This window comes from Diabrotica virgifera, chromosome 7, assembly GCF_917563875.1.
Source record: "Diabrotica virgifera virgifera chromosome 7, PGI_DIABVI_V3a".
NCBI lineage: Eukaryota > Metazoa > Arthropoda > Insecta > Coleoptera > Chrysomelidae > Diabrotica > Diabrotica virgifera.
In genome coordinates, this window is record NC_065449.1 from 176,281,982 (window position 1) to 176,298,475 (window position 16,494).

The 16,494-nt window shown below is 34.2% G+C and overlaps 1 protein-coding gene across 1 annotated transcript in view; it reads right to left on the reverse strand.

The window, feature by feature from the left end:
• LOC126888321 (nuclear pore complex protein Nup160 homolog) overlaps window positions 1–16,494 on the reverse strand; it is a 139,147-nt gene that overhangs the window by 14,693 nt on the left and 107,960 nt on the right. The window contains exons 18-19 of the mRNA XM_050656457.1: window positions 11,456–11,658; window positions 6,772–6,907 (exon numbers count right to left, since the gene is read on the reverse strand). Of these exons, the coding sequence (XP_050512414.1) occupies window positions 6,772–6,907; window positions 11,456–11,658 (339 nt within the window). The remainder of the gene's footprint in view (window positions 1–6,771; window positions 6,908–11,455; window positions 11,659–16,494) is intronic.

The window sequence follows — 16,494 nt, forward strand, 5'->3', positions numbered from 1 at the left end:
TTAATATTTTTTGTTATATAAGCGATTAAAAATTTTGAAAATTACAAAATCGGCCATTTTTAAACCTAAATCGGACATTTGTCTAAAAATTTCAATGTTGCCAAGGTACGTAGATATTCTTTAAACATTGATTGATGAAATCCCGAAGAGTTTTTTGCAATAAAATATCGAAAACCCCTTTGTTTTTTTAATTGATTATCAAGCGGGTGCGACACTGTAGTATAAGTTAGGACGTTCGAGTTTGCATAAATTCATTATCTTGAGAATGGGCAAATTTCAAGAGAAATCCTCATACAGGTCGATTTTTATTTTTGAATTAGGACTTTTTGGCATATATAATACTAGTGACGTCATCCATCTGGGCGTGATGACGTAATCGATGATTTTTTTAAATAAGAGTAGGGGTTGTGTGATAGCTCATTTGAAAGGTTATTTAATTCTCTATTCAGTAATATAAACATTAACATAATTATTTATACAAGGTGTACAACAAAAATTTTTCTTCTATTTGTCAAATTTAATCAAAGTTAATTTAATAAAAAAAAATTTTTTGTACACCCTGTATAAATAATTATGTTAATGTTTATATTAGTCAATAGAGAATTAAATAACCTTTCAAATGAGCTATCACACAACCCCTACTCTCATTTAAAAAAATCATCGATTACGTTATCACGCTCAGATGGATGACGTCACTACAATTATATATATGCCAAAAAGTCCTAATTTAAAAATAAAAATCGACCTGTCTGAGGATTTCTCTTGAAATTTGCCCATTCTCGAGATAATGAATTTATGCCAACTCAAACGTCCTCACTTATACTACAGTGTCGCGCCCGCTTGATTAGCAATTAAAAACAAAGGGGTTTCCGATATCGTATTGCAAAAAACTCTTTGGGATTTCATCAGTCAATGTTTAAAGAATATCTACCTACCTTGACAACTTTGAAATTTTTAGAAAAATGTCCGATTTCGCAATTTTCAAAATTTTCAATCGCTTATATAACAAAAACTGGTAACTTAAGAGAAAAATCACTAAAGACATTTTTTGTTTAGAATGATTCAAAAAACCTAAAAAAATTTGTTCGATGCAAAAAGAATAATTTTAGGAAAAACCTCTAATCTTTCCCCTCGCCTGGCAAGGTCTTATGCTCTTCAGAATCGCCTGTCATTGTACACATTTCTTCTAAATGACTTACTCAAACACATACTTAAATTTAAACCTTACAGGAGAAAATTTATTTTACCCCCTAAATTTGCACTTTTCAATTCACCTGGTAGATACACGTGCACCGCTGATGCCTGCCAGGTCATGGTTTTTAGCCTTGGTGTGCTATGAAGTATCACTAGAAAAATTTCTAGCCTTACAGGACGACCGTTAGTCGGAGGGTTCACTAGCTCTTAGACTAGAATGCTTTCTAACGCATGCAGTTAATGGTTACAATTTGGAAGGACGAAAGCATGCCCATAGAATGGAAAAACGGACATATCGCACCAAACTTTAAGAAATAGGATCCAACTAAGTGCTGCAACTACAGAGCAATTATGCTACTAAATACAACGTATAAGATATTGACCACAATTATAAGAAACCGACTAACTCAATACACAGAAAAAAATATAGGACTATATCAACAGGGCTTTAGAAAAGGAATATCAACAATAGATGTAATACACGTACTAACACAAACAATTGAAAAAAGCTATGAACATGACATAGAATTATACATACTATTCATCGACTTTCAACAGGCTTCGACAGCATATACAGAAAACAATTATTAAAGGAAATGACAAAAAAATGGAAATACCTGAAAAATTAATTAGAATGACTAAAATGACAAAGAAAGACTCAACTGCTAGAATTAAAACAAATGAAGGAGATACAAACGACATCAAAATAGAACTTGGGGTAAAACAAGGAGAGAGTATGGTCAACGAAACTATTTAATATCGCTCTAGAATGGAGTAATCAGGGACACAGGGTTGAAAAAGACAATTATTCAAAGCTTAGCATAGATCATAGGATATGCGGATGACCTGGGATTGGTAGCACAAGATAAAAAAGACTAGAAGAGGCACTTTCAATCCTGGTAAGAGAACCAAAGACGAGAGGATTAATAATCAACTAGAATAAAACAAAATACCTAATAAGCACAAGAGACAACATAAACAGAATAACAGAAATATAGATAGGTGAAAATACATTCCAGAGGGGTTCCAAATACCTGGGGTGATGATGGACGGCAAAAATGAAAGCAGTATATACTGCCGTCCTCAATTAAAACGCGGTATCTGCAAAAAATTGAAAATCGAATTTTTGCTATATGTGGTTTCCTTGTGACCTTATTTATGCTTCTGCAATGTCTGAAAGTAGTATCATTTTATTTACTACCAAAATAAACAAATTGGAATATGCTGTATGTGCACATAGAGTCCTGAGAAAAAAATTGTGAGAGCCGATTTCTCGGTTTTAAGTTGGCTGCACATACCGCCTTTTATTTGAGGACGGCAGTATAGAGATAAACGAAAGAATTAAAGCACGTAATAGAGTGTATTGGAAATATCACCGACTACTTAACGACAAAAACCTGGGCAAAAAAACAAAATCAAAAATATACACAGCTGCAATTAGACCAGTGATAGCCTATGGAGCAGAGGTAATGTGCCTTACGAAAAAAGACGAAGAAAAGTCAAGAATAATTAAGAGAGAAATTATGAGAAGAATACATGACGCAGTAAAGACAGAGACTGGGGAATATAGAAAGCTGATGGATCATGAAATAATAAATATACTCTGGGCCAAAATTAACCGCCCAATATTAGATGTCTAATATTTCCTAAACCTGTTGTCCGATTTAAGTGATTTTTAACATGTTATAGCCTTATTCTTTAACAATAACGCTGTAATAACATTTTTGCTAAATAGGTAAATTTTCATTGTATACCGGGTGTACAAACCAAACGGTGTTTTTTTTTCTCAAAGTTCTCATCGCCCTGTGGAATATTCTAGCATATGTATAATACTGAAATTAAAACCCAACATATAAGCCTCATATTTTCTTAACATTATGCTTTTTGATTCATTCGCTTATGTTGAATAATAAGAAAGTTAGGTACTTTAACAACTAGCCATGTTTTTCATCAATACAGGGTGTTTTTAAATAAGCATGGAAAACTTTAAGGGGCAATTCTGCATGAAAAAATAATGACAGTTTTCTTTATAAACGTATGTCCGCAAATGCTGTTTCCGACATAGAGGGTGTTGAAAATTTTCTTACAAACTGACGATTTATTTATTGCTTTAAAACCGGTTGAGATATGCTAATGAAATTTGGTGGGTTTCAAGACGTAGTTATTGCACATTTTTTAACATACAATTTTTCCTAAAGATCTCCTGGCAGATATCACAGTTATTTTGGAATAATTATTAAAGATGACACAGTTATTGAATGGAGTTTCCAAAGAAGAATTTACAAAAGAAATTGGACCCAATGTAAGAGTTTGCCAATTAAATATAGACGGTATAAGTAGAGCCAAATGTCAAATTCTACACAAACTATTAAAAGATAACGATATTGATCTGGTCGCATTACAAGAAACGCATACAGAAAACGAATTTCAATTGAGTTCAAGAGGAAAAATCCCCGGCTATGATCTACTGGGTGCTACCTACGACAGAGCCTACGGTGTAGCAACTTACGTACGTACAGATATAGAAAATGCAGCCTTGATTTCTACTTCTACCAAGAACAACATCCACGAGGTAACTGTGAAATGTGATCTTTATTTTTATACAAAAACTGTGATAGAGTCATACGCTAAATAAATAAAACATACAATTAAGAATTTAATATTCACCATTGGCGCGCATACGGGTAATATGAGCCAACTTATTACCTGTATGCGCGCCAATGGTGAATATTAAATTCTTAGCTGTATGTCAAAAAATGTGCAATACCTACGTCTTCAAATCTACCAAATTTCATTTGCATTCTCAACCGGTTTTAAAGCAATAAATAAATCGTCAGTTTTTAAGAAAAATTTCAATACACTCTATATCGGAAACGAAGTCTGACCTTTACAAGGCAAACTGTTATTATTTTTTCATGCATAGTTACTCCTTAAACTTTGCCATACTTATTGAAAAACACCTTGTATTGATGAAAAACATGGCTAGTTGTTAAAGTACCTAACTTCTTTATTATCGAACATAAGTGAATTAATCAAAAAACAAAATATTGAGAAAACATGAGGCTATAGTTGGGTTTTAATTTCAGTATTTTACAAATACTAGAATATCCCACATGATGATGCGAACTTTGAGAAAAAAACAACGTTTGATTCGTACACCCGGTATACAATGAAAATTCACCTGTTTAGCAAACAGCGATATTGCTAAAGAATAAGGCTATAATATATTAAAAAAAGAATGTGTGTGTACTTTGTACGAACGTAAGAAGTTATACTTCTATTATATGATTTCAATGAAATAAATATACTTTAAACAGTTTATTTGTATTTTGTTTAAATATTAAACTAATTTTAATACTTACCACTTTCAAAATTTTTTTATTAAAACAATATCAAAATTAATAAAAAAAATATGAATTGTCCGGCTTTGAACGCGGGACCTTTCGATCTCTAGTCGAATTCTCTACCAATGACCTACCACGGCTCTGTATACATCGCTTCTCGGACATAATTACAATCACGGTGACAAATAGATCAAGTGAAGTATAAAATAATAATGTTTTAATGATACTTATTATCTTACTCCCGAGGAAGACAAATCCAAAGACACAAAAATTATAATAAATATATTTACTAAAAACACTAATATATTCTAAAGTCAAAAGGCAGATATCGAGCACTGAATTTAATTAAATCTTGCCCAAGTATACTTTCGCTCACAAGAGCATCCTCAGGGGCATCTGAAATAAGTAAAGAAAACGCCATTGTAGAAGAGGAAAAAAGTTACAGACTTCGACAAAAAATCGAAGGTGATATGATAAAAAGTACAAAAACGTTTCTAGACTTACTTCGTCAATAAAAAGAAGGTATCCTCGAATGTCATTTAATTAATATAAATAATTTTGGTGGCAAACTTAAATTAACATCTAACTAAACACTGAACAAGGGACAAAACAGATAAATTAAATTGCCAGTAGGTTCTACATTTTACAATATGGAGGCAGAATGAAGAATGAAGTAATGAAGTATTATTTTTTCTTGACCTAAATGATCAAGTGATGGCTGACAGATGACAACTTGGTGAGACTATGACTGTGTAATATGTACAGTCACTACACATTTGGGCTGTAAATTCAAAAAAACTGTAAACGATCAAAGGCCTCAAGCAAGACAAAACAGTATCAGTAGCAAACGGTAAAATGAGAGGTTATTAGAATGTTTTGTAATTTAACAAAACACACATTTCACCGTTTGCTACTGATACTGTTTTGTCTTGCTTGAGGCCTTTGATCGTTTACAGTTTTTTTGAATGTACAGCCCAAATGTGTAGTGACTGTACATATTACACAGTCATAGTCTCACCAAGTTGTCATCTGTCAGCCATCACTTGATCATTTAGGTCAAGAAAAAGTAATACTTCATTACTTCATTCTTCATTCTGCCTCCATATTGTAAAATGTAGAACCTACTGACAATTTAATTTATCTGTTTTGTCCCTTGTTCAGTGTTTAGTTAGATGTTAATTTAAGTTTGCCACCAAAATATTTATATTAATTAAATGGCATTCGAGGATACCTTCTTTTTATTGACGAAGTAAGTCTAGAAACGTTTTTGTACTTTTTATCATATCACCTTCGATTTTTTGTCGAAGTCTGTAACTTTTTTCCTCTTCTACAATGGCGTTTTCTTTACTTATTTCAGATGCCCCTGAGGATGCTCTTGTGAGCGAAAGTATACTTGGGCAAGATTTAATTAAATTCAGTGCTCGATATCTGCCTTTTGACTTTAAAATTCATTTATTCAAGCATTCAACCATTTCCTAATTTACTAATATATTCGTTTTGCACCTTATTTGCGCTGATACATATCTAGATAAATTGAAATATTTAGCAACTAACTCCATGCTGTGTGTGTGCGCATGCGCGCAGAATAATAAAAATTCAGTCTCAATCGCGCCGTAAGAAGTATAACTTCAAAAATCGCTTAAATCGGACGGTAGGTTTAGAAAATATGAGACTTCAAAAACTACCCATTTTTAAGGTGGGCGGTTAATTTTGGCCCAGAGTGTATAACTGAAGGAGAAGATATAGTGAAATTCATTAAAGCACAAAGGCTCAGATGGTTTTGAGCACACAGAAAGAAGAGGGGTAGAAGAACTGGTCAGGAAGATAATGAACTGGTCAGGAAGATAATGAACTGGAAATCAGTAAAAATAGACCAAGAAGAAGACCAAAAATAAGAAAGGAAGATCAACGGTTAGACGATATATCAAAGATGGAAATTGCAAACTGAAGAGAAAAGATTCAGGACCGGAGAGAATGGAAGAAGATAGTGCGACGACCTAAAGGAAACAGCAGACTAATTCACCGCGTGAAATGGATTAAAAGAGCTCATAGTATTTGAGCGACCTATACTATAACAAGAGTGAACGGTCCATAGATCTGTTTAAAAGTTTCATAATTTTTAGTATCGTCTAAAATAGATTTGTATATTCTCTAAAGCTACGCTAACTTTTGATACAAAAACACGATTCTTCTATTTGTGAGCAGATTACTACAAAACAATATTTTTACTTACTTGTTATATTAACCGGTGATAGGCTCGAGCTAAATCTTGCCAATTTTAACTTTGCACTTGCGAAAATAAGTTCTTTCTCAACAGTTTCAATATTTACCACTTCAAGTTGTTTTCTCAATCTAAATACTTTCATTTCCTACAAATAAACAAAACATGAAAGACGGATTCAGTTTACTTCTTTACGTTTAAAATATTACTTTTAGTGTAGGAAACAGAGGTTGAACCTTGCAAAATGGACACAAGTCCGGTTTTATTTTTTTTCTGGCATATCAAGGGGTGCTTATTATAAGACTAACTTTTTCTGAAAAAATTTCGCCCCGGAACCCCCTTTTCACCCCTTTAAAGGGGGTAATTTATGGTTTTTGCAGAACGTAGCCCTTCCTGTACCTTTTACAACAAATTTCTTTTATAGAAATATAAAGAGGACTATATTTTCTACGATTTATTTCCGACAGCATATCTCTATCATCCACCGTTTAGCAAGGGTTGCGCCCCAAAGTTGACAAGTTTTTAAAAAAGATGTTTTTAAAAAATATATATTTTTCCCTAACTGTAACGGAAATTAAAAAGAAATGCTGCGGAGATTATTCACAAATAGATGATTGATTTTTTGGTATAGGTTTCACTTAAGGGTAATTGCCCTTTTTTTAATTACAGGGTGTTACATTTTAAAAAACCCCTTTTTATACCATCTGAACCATTTATGCTAGAGTAAAAAAACTTTCAGCGATTACCCATGTATTGGTGTTATTTACAAATTTGTATAATGCACCCCCATTTTTTCCCCGGAACCACCCAAAAAAAAAGAAGAATTAATAAATAAAGTGATTTTCTTGGAATCCTTCACACACAATGCCCTTCATTAATATGCTTCATATATCATTTTGTGCAAGTTATTATTACCCATGCATGGATACTAAAAGCGATTTCCTAGTGCAACCTCTGTAGCCAAAAACAATAGATAAAATGGGGGGTTGAAATTTTTTTTTTGTTTTTTGCTTTTTGATCCATATGGGCATATGCTTCATCAATAGTGCTTTTCAAAAATATATATGGTTATTGCAACATCCCTGCGCAAACCACCCCTATCCTTGAAAATATACTGCAGAAACTACCCCTATACCTTATCCAGCATGTTTTTACGATTTTCTCATTACCTATTAATTTTTTTTAAACAAAACTTATACAAAGGTAAAGACCACTATTTACTCTAAAAATTAGGTCCTATTCATTGTTTTCGTTTAAGCAACCGTTACGGCACAGTGGCGCCGTAAACCTCATATATGCTTTGACGGGCTCCAGTTTTTGTTTATTTTTTCGTCATCTGTTTGTTTTATTGATAAAGTACTTATGTAAAATAAAAGAACACAGTGTAACCTACAAATCATGACCTATGCACATTTTACATTCTTTGCTCCCCAAAGCTACAGTGGTGGCCCAAAATAAATTTTTTCATATTTTCGCCACCTACACGCATTTTATTGCGTTAATGCTACCTTAATAGCACAATATTCATCCCTAAGTGGTCGCTAAGCAGTGGCGGATCCAGGGAGGGGTGATGGGGGCGATCACCCCCACCCCTCTCAAACCAAGTGATATTATATTTGAAGATTATAAAAATATTCATTTATTTTTATAGAAATACTTATATTATATTAGTATTATTTTTATAAGAATGACTTTTTATGCTTTAGCGACAGTGGCGGATCCAGCATCGTTAAGAGGGGGGTGCCAATTGGTTAAATTTCTATAAAAATAAATGAATATTTTTATAATCTTTGAATATAATATCACTTGGTTTGAAAGGGGGGAGGTGATCACCCCCATCACCCCTCCCTGGATCCGCCACTGCGTAGCGACCACCTAAGGGTAAATATTGAGCTGTTAAGGTAGCATTAATGCAATAAAATGCATGTAGGTGGCGAAAATATGCAAAAATTTATTTTGGGCCACCACTGTGGCTTTGGGGAGCAAAGAATGTAAAATGTGCATAAGTTATAATTTGTAGGTAACACTGTGTTGTTTTATTTTGCATAAGTACTTTATCAATAAAACGAACAGATGACGAAAAAAAAACAACAAAACCTGGAGCCCGCCAAAGCATATATGAGGTTTACGGCGCCACTGTGCCGTAACGGTTGCTTATACGAAAAAATGAATAGGACATAATTTTTAGAGTAAATAGTGGTCTTTAATCTTGTATAAGTTTTGTTTAAAAAGAATACATAGGTAATGAGAAAATCGTAAAAACATGCTCGCCAAGGGATAGGGGTAGTTTCTGCAGTATATTTTCAAGGATAGGGGTGGTTTTCGCAGAGATGTTGCAATAACCATATATATTTTTGAAAAGCACTATTGATGAAGCATATGCCCATATGAATCAAAAAGCAAAAAACAAAAAAAAATTTTAACCCCCCATTTTATTTATTTTTTTTTTTGCTTCAGGGGTTGCACTAGGAAATTGTTTTTGGTGTCCATGCATGGGTAATAATAACGTCCACAAAATGATGTATGAAGCATATTAATAAAGGGCATTGTGTGTGCAGGATTCCAAGAAAATCAATTTATTTATTAATTCTTCTTTTTTTTGGGGTGGTTCCGGGGAAAAAATGGGGGTGCATTATACAAATTTGTAAATAGCACCAGTATATGGGTAATCGCTGAAAGTCTTTTTACTCTAGCATAAACGGTTCAGATGGTATAAAAGGAGGTTTTTTAAAATGTAACACCCTGTAATTAAAAAAAGGGCAATTACCCTTAAGTAAAACCTATACCAAAAAATCAGTCAATTATTTGTGAATAATTGCCGCAGGATTTCTTCTTAATTTCCGTTACAGTTAGGGAAAAATATATTTTTTTTAAAACATCTTTTTTAAAAACTTCTCAACTTTAGGGCGCCACCCCCGCTAAACGGTGGATGGTAGAGAGATGGTGTTGGAAATAAATCGTAGAAAATATAGTCCTCTTCATATTTCTATAAAAGAAATTTTTTGTAAAAGTTACAGGAAGGGCTACGTTCCGCAAAAACCACAAATTACCCCCTTTAAAGGGGTGAAAAGGGAGGTTCCGGGGCGAAATTTTTTCAGAAAAAGTTAGTCTTATAATAAGCACCCCTTGATATACCAGAAAAAAAATAAAATCCGACTTGTGTCCATTTTGCAAGGTTCAACCTTTGTTTCCTACACTATTTGTTTAAAACACTTTTTTCTACAAACGTGTTAAAAATGCAATTTTTAGCACTCCATAGGAGCCTTAAAAATGTCACTTTGAAGTAATGGGTGCTTTAAAAATTTTAAGGCACTGCAGTTAAAAGTGAAATGTCAAATTTTGAAAGCAAACGTCAAAATATTTATATTTTGTAATAAATGTTTTTTAAAATTTAATTTAAACTGTATTATTGCATTTTTAACACGTTTGTAGAAAAAATATTGTATGATATACTTGTTAAAAGTACATTTTTAAGGCACTCATGTGAATTTCAGAATGAGCGAAGCGAATTCTGCAATTCACCTGACATGGAACATCACAAAACGATTTCGGTCATATCACACCATCCTCAGTTCAAACGTCTAAGTGTATCGGTAGTTGAAACTAGCCACAGAAATGGGTCAAAAGACAGGTAAATTATATTATTAAACCATTTAAAGTTTAAAACAATAAGACATTAAGTCAATGTTAACGGAAGTAAAATTAACAAGGGGATCGAAAATGCACGTAGTGCTCTTGTGAGAGTCAAAGACGTACTGATGACCAACGGACCATCTAGTTGGTCTTTGATAATTTTACTTCCGTATTGTTCTACACTTTAAATGGTTTAATATTTTAATTGAACGGTCTTTTGACCCATTTCTGTGGGTAGTTTTAACTACCGATACACTTAGACGGACTGCATGTGAAAGGTACGGAAACGAATCTCAAGAAAACGAAATCAATGATATTCTCAAAAAAACCACAAAATGTAGATAACCTGATCATCAATAATACAACAATCGAAAGAGTAACAACATAAAAAGATTTAGGAACGTGGCTAACCGAAGATGGAGATCAAACAAAAGAAATCAGATCTAGAATAGAAATGGCAAGAAACAAGTTCATAAAATTGAAGAACTTACTTTGCAGCCGTAACCTTAATCTAGAGATCCGCACAAGAATGTTACGTTGTTACGTTTTTTTCTACTTTACTATACGGCATGGAAGCGTGGACAATAAAACAGTCTGAAATAAAAAAATTAAACTCTTTTGAGATGTGGTGCTACAGGAGAATCCACAGAATATCGTGGACTGAAAAAGTAACTAATATAGAGGTGTTACAAAGAATGTGAAGTCATGAAAACTGTTAAGATTAGAAAGATTCAATATCTGGGCCATATAATGAGGGGCGAGAAGTACGTATTACTTAGGTTAATTATGCAAGGGAAGATACAAGGGAAGACGGCGCAAAATATCCTGGCTAAGAAATTTGAGAGAGTGGTTCGGTTGCAGCTCATTAGAATTATTCAGAAGTGCGGCCAATAAAATTAAAATAGCGATGATGATTTCCAACCTCCGATAGGGGAAGGAACCTGAAGAAGAAGACACTTAGACGTTTGCACTGATGATCATCTGATATGACCGAAAACATTATCTTTTTTAATCTATTTGCCACTCAACTATAGGGAATAGGGATTTGCGTTTTAAATCTTACTTCGTTTGATCCTGCTAAAGGCTGAATAGTTATTACTTCATCTTCGTCATCTGGATCAGCTGGTCTCACTACCCAAGCGTGTTCTGGTTGACACAGATGTAGAACGTTTTTGGCTGCCAAGTAACATTTCACTTGTTTTTCCAGTGCTTCAACGCTGTTAATATGATTTAATCTGAAAGCCTGCTCATACATTACTGATGCAGCTAAAAATTACAAAAAAAAATTAGATCCGATTCAAGCAATATCTGTTGTTCATAACAATAAAAAGGTTACCAAAAAGTACGACAGATTTTTCACGTTTTTAATCGTTATATCTCCAAAGCGGTGACTCTAAAACGTACAAAAAGAACGGACAAATTTTTTATAGAAAATTGCATAATTTACAATTTTTTCTAATGTATTTTTAGGGTACAACTTGCCGTTTGGCAATCGCTTGAAGCAGAGAATGTGCGCGTGATATTGAAGATTGAAAAATGGAGTATCTTGCAATAAAATGCCCCGTAACAGAATGAATAACATGGACAGATGAATAATGCATATGTCCACAAAATATATTTTCTCTCTCCCCTACGACGATCGAGACCACTGGCCTCCCTCGGCATCTTCCTCCAAATATCTCTGCCCGTACTGCTCTCTTCCAGTTATCTGCCCTCAATATCTCTTTAGAATCGGTTCTCACTTCGTCTATCCACCTCTTCCTTGGTCTTTCTACTGGCCAACGTCCCACACAGTTTCACTAAGCGTTCTGTCATTATTCATTATTATAAAGTGACCCGCCCAGCGCAATCTGCATTTTTGCATAATTTGCTATAGAGGGTGCTTAGTAACATTGACACAACTCGTGGTTGAACCTTATTCTCCACATACCATTGTCGCAGATGGGTCCTAATATCCTTCTCAATATCTTTCTATTAAAAGTATTGATCAGATCTATTGTCTTTTCTGTCATAATCCATGTTTCTACGCCATAATATGTTGCTATTAATCGTATAATAGTTTTATATATATCTTGAATTTTACTTCCTTTTGGATATTTTTGGATACAAAAACCTGTGACTGAGAGAAGTATGCTTTGTTAGCCACCATTATCTGTTTCCGTATTTTCTCCTCCTCACGCTATCTTCAGTTATTTGTACGCCCAGATATGTGAGCTGTTTTACTACATCAATATTAGCGTCACTTGTCAAATTCTGCAAGTTTAATTGTTTCGATGTTTGTATTAGGGCTTTCGTGTTATCTACGTTGACGCCTAGCCCTATTTCTTTCGCATTTGCCTCAAGCTCCACATAAAGTTCTGTGGAGGCTTTTGCGATTCGTGTCATCAAGTTTACATCGTCTGCGTACATCACAATCTGCTTAGACGTATTAAACAATACATTTTTTGAGTTTACGGATATTTTTCTTGATGGCTTGAACTAATTTTACAAACCTTGGTATACCAAATTCTTGCATAATTAAGTATATATTATCTTTGTTTATCAAGGGACACAAAAACTGTGCCTAAGCCGCCAGCTGTAACTATATACAAAGTTGGAGTTATCGAACCTATACACAAGCTACTCAAAGAAATTACAGATGGTAAATATACAATAAAAAACCACTGGATTTGAAACAGTAAAAGTCCAAATTGATGAAGCCATACATTTTAGCACATTTATAAAAGAGTTAGAAAGTAGAAAAACGGAATACCACACATTTAGACCGAAAAGTGAAAAAACATTTACATTCGTACTAAGAGGATTACACCATGGCTCGGACCATAATGATTTGAAAGCAAATCTGTTAGAACTCGGCCATGAAGTCGTAAATATTCACAACATACAAAACCTAACTACAAAATTACCATTGCCGATGTTCTACATAGACATTAAATCCAAAGAAAATAACAAACAAATATATAATATAGAAAAACTTGGCAACACCATCATAAAATGTGAACCCCCGCATACCAAAAGGATAATACCGCAATGCACAAGATGCCAGGCATTTGGACATACTAAAACCTACTGCCAAAAATCCTTTAGATGCGTAAAATGTGAAGATTTCCATACCACGAAGGAATGCACTCGCAAGGTACGTGATGGAAATGTTAAATGTGTTAATTGCGGAGGTGATCATCCGGCAAATTATAGAGGATGTGTGGTACACAAGCAACTACAACAAAAGCTATACCCAGCACTAAGAGAAAGAAGCAACCCACAAACGAAAGTACACCCAACAGCTACACAGCAAATACAACCACGCGTATCCTTTGCTCAAATAGTGAGTAATACCCAGGTTCCAAGTAGTAGTACTCATATAATAATACTGTGCCCGAAACATTAATAGCTAATAATCAGACAGAAATAAATATGACTAAACTCGAAGACATGCTTCGTAAACTTATGCAGCAGATGAGCACAATATTGAACCTTCTCACCACTGTCATCAACAAAATAGCTTAATGGCGGAATATCAAAAACTTAAAATAGCAATTTTTAATGCCAACGGGCTGCAACAACATACCCAAGATCTCGAAATATTCCTACAAGATCAAAATATTGACATCATGCTGATCTCCGAAACGCATTTTACTGACAAAAATTATCATCGAATCCTAAAATACAAACTGTACATCCAGATGAAAAAGCATATGGAGGTACTGCAATAATCATACGAGACAGCATAAAACACTACGAACGGGAAAAATTCTCCAAAGAATATCTACAAGCAACAAGCGTGACCATTGAGGAAAAAAATAGAACACTAACGATGTCTGCCATATATTGTCCTCCAAAACACAATAATAAGAAGGAAGATTACGACAGGTTTTTCTACACACTCGGAAACAGATTCCTGGCTGGTGGCGACTATAATGCCAAACATCCAGAATGGGGATCCAGATTAACAACTACAAAAGGGCGAGCATTGATCTCAGCAGTGAAGGCGAATAATCTACAGCAAATATCTACTGGAGAACCAACATACTGGCCATCTGACAGGAACAAGATTCCCGATGCTATTGACTTTTGCGTCACAAAAGGTGTTGACACTAAAAAGTGCATAGCGAAATCCTGCCATGAGTTATCATCGGATCATTCTCCAGTGATAATATAAATGTATTCAAAAATATTGGAGCAGTCAAAACAACCATCCCTATATAATAATAAAACCGATTGGGGAGTATTCAGGGAAAAATTGGATCATTTAATCACCTCAAATCAGCCATTAAAAAATGGAATTGACATAGAAGTAGAGGCAGAAAAGTTGACCAAGATTATACAGGAGGCGGCCTGGCTTGCTACCCCACACTATGAAACGCGTCAAGGAAAATATGAAATATCTGCTTCAGTCAGAGAAAAAATTGCCGCAAAAAGACACTTGAGGAAACAATGGCAACAAGCTAGGACCACAGAAAAGAAGAAAAAATTGAACAAATCCACCAAAGAATTGAAAGAGCTAATCAAAGCAGAACAAAATCAGGGAATCCAGTGTTACCTGGAAAGCCTTACACCTACAGAGGCCACAGATTATTCGCTGTGGAAAGCAACGAAAAAATTAAAAAGTAGGGTGCATCGAAAAAGGCGAAAAAAAATTTTTATTTTGTGATGGAAAAGTAATACCTCACAAAAGTTGCCCAATCAACTGTTAAGTATTTTGGTAAAATTTTTTCGAAATTGGAAAATATCTTCTGCCCCCCCCCCCCCACAGCAACTAAAAATTGGAAAAAAAACATTAATATGCGAATTTATTTTGCAAGGGAAATGTTGTACCTTATAGAACTTGAATAAATAAATTCGGTTTAAATTTAAAAATATTTTCTGGTTTAACAAGGCAATTAAAAATTTGACTTAAGAAAAGTATACTAAAACATTATTTTTATAACAAAATGGCCCCTCTCTAACTTATCCCTCTCCCTGACGTCACCCAAGTTTTTTAATACTAAAATAAGTATAAAGCAAAGTGCAAAATTAGATATATAAATATTACAAAAAATATGGTAAAACCATTCTATTCGATTGAGCATTAAAGTGAGGCATAGTTTTTCTGAAATCAATTCTAGTTTTTATAAATCCAACCCTCGAATACGCTCCACAAACTACTAGAGAAGCTTGTGTCACAAGCTTGACACATCATTCTACACATTGTTTGTGGCAATGATATTTCTCAATCTCAATGTTTTTTTTTATTATTATTAATGGCTTTGACAGAGCCAATTAGCCAGAATCTCAATGTTAAAAGGGTCTAAGTTAGGATTCTTAATAAAATCTCGCAGATTGTCACTCGAAAATCTAGAAAATATAGGTGGTTCTGTAAGGTGATATTCTTGTTAGTTAATTAACTCAAAGTAGTCGTTTGAATCAAAATTTGTATAGGAGAAAGTTTGAAGACCCTCACGTTTTTTGATTTGGTCACTGGCAAACTTCTTTTGATGTCCAAGGGGTAGATCATTTGAATGTGGCAGACATACAAACCACTGAAGCGGTTTTTTAAGATGTTCTTCTAACAGCCGTATTACATCACCCTTAACGCCAGTATTTACGACTGTTTCGTAACATGCAATACAGTCGGAAAAATGAAAGAATACCCATGAATGAACACATAAAACACGCTGTATTTTCCTGTCACCGTGTCACAAAGAAAATTGTCCAGTGCAAGTACATGTAACAATAATTATTACATGTACTTGCGCTGGCCAATTTTTTGTGTGACACGGTGACAGGAAAATACAGCGTGTTTTATATGTTCTTTCATGGGTATTCTTTCATTTTTCCTACTGTAGCTGGATTTGATACTTTCTGATATACCAGACAGCGGATACCCATATCCGAAATATTTGCACCCTGGCTCATGCACAAGTGTTATGTGTTCTTCCACGATCGATTGACCATAACACTTGGTACTGTCTTTTACTTGAGCTAAAGTTTCGTCTTTGCGTCGGTAACTTTCTTCTTTTGCCGTTGTTCTCTCTGATTATATTTGTTTTTGTTTTCCCTATCAATCGAGCTTATCACCATTTTTCTGGGACCTCTTTGATTTAATAGAAATTCGCGCTCATC